This window comes from Amblyraja radiata, chromosome 28, assembly GCF_010909765.2.
Source record: "Amblyraja radiata isolate CabotCenter1 chromosome 28, sAmbRad1.1.pri, whole genome shotgun sequence".
In the NCBI taxonomy this organism is placed as follows: domain Eukaryota; kingdom Metazoa; phylum Chordata; class Chondrichthyes; order Rajiformes; family Rajidae; genus Amblyraja; species Amblyraja radiata.
The window spans coordinates 13,957,631-13,963,799 of NC_045983.1; the positions used below are offsets into that span (position 1 = coordinate 13,957,631).

The 6,169-nt window shown below is 48.9% G+C and overlaps 1 protein-coding gene across 1 annotated transcript in view; it reads left to right on the forward strand.

Annotated features, from left to right (window-relative positions):
* Positions 1 to 5,849, forward strand: part of LOC116989146 (solute carrier family 13 member 5-like) — a 30,888-nt gene extending 25,039 nt beyond the window's left edge. The window contains exons 10-12 of the mRNA XM_033046373.1: positions 1,595 to 1,756; positions 3,861 to 3,998; positions 5,537 to 5,849. Coding sequence (XP_032902264.1) covers positions 1,595 to 1,756; positions 3,861 to 3,998; positions 5,537 to 5,665 — 429 coding nt within the window. The 3' untranslated portion in view covers positions 5,666 to 5,849. The remainder of the gene's footprint in view (positions 1 to 1,594; positions 1,757 to 3,860; positions 3,999 to 5,536) is intronic.
* The last annotated feature ends 320 nt before the right edge of the window (positions 5,850 to 6,169 follow it).

Here is a 6,169-nt window from a genome sequence, read left to right on the forward strand (position 1 = left end):
CATACGCTAAGGATATGTTCCCGATCTTCCAATCGACCTTGTTGCAGCCCTTGCATTTTTTTAATCTACACTTTCCCTGCCGCACTATAATTCTGCACATTGTTTATTTCTCTCTTGCACAATCATTTCTACTTCCATCCCCACCCCTGGCAGTGTGATCCAGGCACCCACCACTGTGTAAAAACTTGCCCTGCACATCTCCTTTAAACTTTGCCTCTCACCAATGCCCTTGAGATGGGCGGGGCAAAGTTCAAAGTCTGATAGACTGAGGCGGGATTGAAGATGGTATGGGACAAAGGTCAAGGGCAGATGGGCTGGGGCAAAGGTCAGGGTTGGAGACAGGATGGGGCGAAAATCGGGTGTAGAGGCCAGGTTGAGAGGGATGGACGTGGCTGGGGATGGGAGCTCTGGCTCGGACTGACACAGGAGGGTGCTGGGCTGCAACAGTGTGAGCAGAAACTGTCAGAATAAAAGAAAGGAGGTGAGGAATTTCTGTGCAGGAAAGAACTGCAGATACTAGTTTAAATCGAAGGGATACATAAAATGCTGGAGTTACTCAGCGGGACAGGCAGCAATTCTCTGCCTGAGAGAAGGAATGGGTGAAGTTTCGGGTCCAGACTGTTCTCCAAAGAGGCTGCCTCTCCCAATGAGTTACTCCAGCATTATGTGTCTACGTGAGGAATTTCTGTAGTCAGAGCATGGTGAATCTGGAATTCATTGCCATAGACGGGTGTGGAGGCCATGTCAATGGCTATTTTTAAGGTGAAGATTGACAGATTCTTAATTAGTAAGGGTGTCGGGGGTTATGGGGAGAAAGCAGGAGAATGGGGTTGAGAGGGAAAGATAGTTCAGCCACGACTGAATGGTGGAGTAGACTTGATGGGCCGAATGGATTAATTCTGCTCCTATGACATGAACTTGTATGGACGTGAAATAATGAACTACGAGGGAATTGATTAAGTATTAACAGGGTGGCAAGGTGGCGCAGCGGTAGAGTTGCTGCCTTACAGTGCTCGCAGCACCAGAGACCCAAGTTCAATCCTGACCACGGGTGCTGTTTGTATTTAGTTTGTACATTCTCCCCATGACCATGTGGGGTTTCTCCGAGATCTTTGGTTTCAAAGGTTTCAAATGTCTTTTATTGTCACGTAGTAATTAAGATACAGTGATATTCGTATTACCATACACCCATACAAAAAAAAGCAACAAGACACAACTACATAAGAATTAACATAAACATTCACCACAGCAGTTTCCTCCCACACTCCAAAGATGTACAGATTTGTAGGTTAATTGGCTTGGTGTATGTCGCTAGTGTGTGTGTAGAATAGTGTTAATGTGCGGGGATCGCAGGTCGGTGCGGACTCGGTGGGCTGAAGGGCCTGTTTCGGCACTGTATCGCTAAACTAAACTAAGAATTAAGTATGAACGTTATAAACATGTGACAATAAAGTATCATTCATTGGGGTTGAGTGGGAAAGATAGATCAGCCATGATTGAATGGCAGAGTAGAGTTGATGGGCCGAATGGCCTAATTTTGACCCTACAACTTATGAACTGCTAACTGACTGAATCCCTGACACTTCATCCCCAGGTATCGGGCTTACACGGGTGGATAGGCAGACGTCTGCTGCCGTTGAAGAACCTGCCGCCATGGAGCATCGCTGCCCTGCTCTGCCTGGTCGTCTCCATCTTCACCGAGTGCTCCAGTAACGTGGCCACTGCCACCCTCTTCCTGCCCATGCTGGCCTCCATGGTACGTTGCACCCCCCTCCCCCCCACCCACCCACCACAGGCAGCCGTTCCCAACACAGGGGAGGTGCGTTGGGGAAAGGGGGTGATCGGTTCCTCACGCTCTCCTTGGGCAGGGTGCTCAGGTGAAGTTTATTATCACTTGTATGATTACAGTGAGCAGACACAAGGAACCGCAGACACTGGAGTCTACAGCAAAATACAAAGTGCTGGAGGAACTCAGCGGGTCAGGCACCATCTGTGGAGTGAACGAACAGAAGATGTTACAGTTTGGGACCCTTCTTCAAATTCAGACTCAGACTTCTTCATCTGAAGAATGGTCCCGACCCAAAATATCTTCTGTGCATTCCATCCACAGATACTGCCTGACCCGCTGAGTTTCTACAGTTTGCAAAAGCAAAGAACTGCAGATGCTGGTTTATACCAAAGACAGACACAAAGTGCTGGAGGAACTTAGTGGATCAGGCAGCATCTTTGGAGAACACGCCGACCATTTATCACCATTTTACACTAGTTCTATCCAACTTTCACATCCACTCTCTACACACCTGGGACAATTTACAGAGGACATTAAACCTATAAACCTGCATGTCTTTGGAATGTGGGAGGTAACCGGAGTACACGGAAGAAACACACATGGTCATAGGTAAAACATGCACACTCCATGTAGACAGTACCCAAAGTCAGGATCAAACCCAGGTCTCTGGTACTGTGAGTTAGCAGCTCTACCTGCTGCACCTCTGTGACAGAGGTTGGGAATTCTGTGCTTACTGCTTACCTTCTCAAAGCCCTTCCATTATCTACAAGATACAGGGTCCGGGGGTGAGAGACACGAATCACTTACCACTTCTCCCTTCACAGATGCTGCCCGACCTGCCAAGTATATACCACGGGGTTAGGTTAGGTTAGGTATGGGAGAGGTGCAGCGAGACCTGGGTGTCCTTGTACACCAGTCACTCAAAGTTGGCGTGCAGGTACAGCAGGCGGTGAAGAAAGCTAATGGAATGTTGGCCTTCATATCAAGAGGATTTCAGTATAGGAGTAAAGAGGTTTTTCTGCAGTTGTATATGGCTTTGGTAAGACCACATCTGGAGGATTGTGTACAGTTTTGGTCTCCTAATTTGAGGAAGGACATCCTTGTGATTGAGGCAGTGCAGCGTAGGTTCACGAGATTGATCCTGGGATGGCGGGACTGTCATGAGGAAAGATTGAAAAGACTAGGCTTGTATTCACTGGAGTTTAGAAGGATGAGGGGGATCTTATAGAAACATATAAAATTATAAAAGGACTGGATAAGCTAGATGCAGGAAAGATGTTCCCAATGTTGGGCGAGTCCAGAACCAGGGGCCACAGTCTTAGAATAAAGGGGGGACCATTTAAGACTGAGGTGAGAAAAAACTTTTTCACCCAGAGAGTTGTGAATTTGTGGAATTCCCTGCCACAGAGGGCAGTGGAGGCCAAATCACTGGATGGATTTAAGCGAGAGTTAGATAGAATTAGGAGCTAGTGGAATCAAGGGATATGGGGAGAAGGCAGGCACGGGTTATTGATTGGGGGAACGATCAGCCATGAGCACAATGAATGGCGGTGCTGGCTTGAAGGGCCGAATGGCCTCCTGCACCTATTTTCTATGTTTCTATGGCTCGTACCATTTACCCATATTTGGCTTATATACTTCCAAACCATTACTATTAATGTACCTGTCCAACTGTCTTCTAAATTATGTTCTTCGATCTATCTCCTCTGGCAACTCGTTCCATATACCCACCACTCTCAGTGAAAGAATTGTCCTCCTTGTCACCTGGAACATCGGAGGAGGGACCTGATAATTATGAGGCGTAGATAGGGTAGACATTCAGAACCACAAAATGCTGGAATAACTCAGCGGACAGGCAGCATCTCTTGATAGAAGGAATGGGTAACGTTTCGGGTCGAGACCCTTTTTCGGACTTTTGGATAGGTAATTGGATATGCAGGGAATGGAGGGATAGGGAGGCAAAGCAGAGATTAGTTTGACTTGACATCGTGTTCGGCACGGACATTGGGCGCCGAAGGGCCTGTTCCTGTGCTGTACTGTTCTATGTTCTAAGCTGTGCTCCCCCTGACAGGTTGTCTTGTTCAAGTTGAACCCTCTCTACATCATGATCCCAGGTACTGTCAGCACCTCCTTCGCCTTCATGTTGCCGGTGGCCACTCCGCCCAACGCCATCGTCTTCTCCTACGGCCACCTCCGGGTGTCTGACATGGTGAGCGTGGAAGGGGAGGGGTGGTGGGTGGAGGAGGGGTGGTGGGAGGGGGAGGGGTGGTGGGAGAAAGAGGGGAGGGGTGGTAGGATGGAGAGGGGGAGGCGGAGATGTGGTGGGAGTGGGGAAAGGTGGTGCGAGGGGGGGAGGGGCTGCTGGATGGGGAGAAGTAGTGGGAGGGGTAGTGAGAGAGGTTGGGGTGGTGGGAGCGGGAGGGAAGTGGAGGTGGGTTGGCAGGATACCTGTCCTTACACACCTTAGAACATGATCAGTAAGAGCCTCAAACATCACGGGGAGAAGGCAAGAGAATGGGGATGAGAGGGAGAAATAGATCAGCCATGATTGGATGGGCTAAATGGACTAATTCTAACTATGTTATAGTCTAACATAGCACTTCACAGCATCAGAGACCCTTGTTTGTTCATGACCCCGCGTGCTGTCTGCGTGGAGTTTGCATGTTCTGCCTGAGACCATGTGGGTTCTCTTCGGGTGTTCCCCCCCACCTTTTCAAGGGGCAGCATAGGATGGGCAACAAACGCTGATCCAGATCCCAATAACCAATAGAATAAATGGGAATTAAATTCAACAACAGGATAATCACTCACTGTATGAAAAATAAATCTCGGGCCTGAGAGGAACTTTACACAAAGTCAAGTTTATTGCCATGTGCACAAGTATGGTGAGATGCAGGTGCAATGAAAATCTAGTTTGCAGCAGCATCACAGGCACACAGATTTAGATAAACATTCAGAACATATATTATACATAAATCCCACAAAAGTAAAAAGGAAAAAGACAGGGAAAACACAAGACATGAGAGCAAAAACACAATTTCTAACATGTCCATGAAAGCATAATAGGTTGGTGAGGTAGGATTAAGGTTGTGCAGTTTGGTTCATTAACCTGATGGTTCTATGAAAGGAGCTGATCTTGAACCTGGTGGTGTGGGACTTCAGGCTTCTGTCCTTCCTGCCCAATGGTAGCAATGAGAAGAGGGCATGGCCCATATGGTGGGGATCCTGATGTTAGATGCTGTATTCTTGAGGTAGTGCCTCATGTAGATGCTGTTGATGGTGGGGAGGGCTGTGCCTGCAATGGGTCTGGGTCCACCACTCTCAGCAGCCTCTTGTATTCCTGTGCATTGAGTAAATAACCCGTGGTTGATCAGTTCACCCATTCAGTGACCTGGTGGGGTGATGGGACAACTCTGGTCACTGTGTCCCGGTGATGTTCTTGTTCCCGGATGCCTTCTGGCACTAGAACCACTGATGGACCGGCCAGCTTTGTGAGCGCAGATGTTTTTAAAAAAATGTTTAAGAATAAAAACAATCCACCAGGGTACCCGCGGACAGCGCATATTCCCTTTCTAATATCACCCGGACGCGGACATAAACCTCGAAAAGGGGCTGGCAGCTGGCTCAGGCAGAGCCCTCTTCTGCCTGATACCGTGACTCGCTGATGGCCAGGCTTAGGAGCAACCCAACCAGGATATCTTTAGCCCTAGAGAGGGCAGATGTTAACGAGTATTTACCTTTGTTCAGGTCAAGGCGGGGTTTGTTCTCAAAGTGATCTGTGTGGTGTCGGTCACCGTGGCCATCAACACCTGGGGCCGTGCCATGTTCCATATCGACACCTTCCCAGCCTGGGCCAACATCTCCAGCTCACTGTGACCGGCAGCAGGGAGACGGCTGCCTTGGACGTCACTATCCGCCAGGTGCTGCTGACGGTCTGGTTAATGGCGGGAGGCCCGGGGACAAGGCTACGTGGAGCGTGTGGATGGTGGTTGGTGTGGAGTGTCTCGACTCACTGTCAGTGCTTGAATTTACATGAATAAAACAAAGTTAGTGCACCCGGGCATGTCTGTCAGCCTGCAATCCTCTCGCTGCATTTCACACAGCCACGATTCATTGAATGATGCAGCATAGAGGCAGGCCCTTCAGCCTACCCAGCCCATGCTGACCATCGATCATCCATTTAGTTAAACCACTTGTGCCTCCATGTACTCACACAATTTATAGAGGGCCAATTAACATACATACCCGCACTTCTTCGGGATGTGGGAAGAAACCTGAGCACCCGGACGAAACCCACGCAGTCTGCCTCACAGCACCAGTGACTCTGGTTCGATTCTGACCTCAGGAACTGTCTGTGTGGAGTTTGCATGTTCTCCCTGT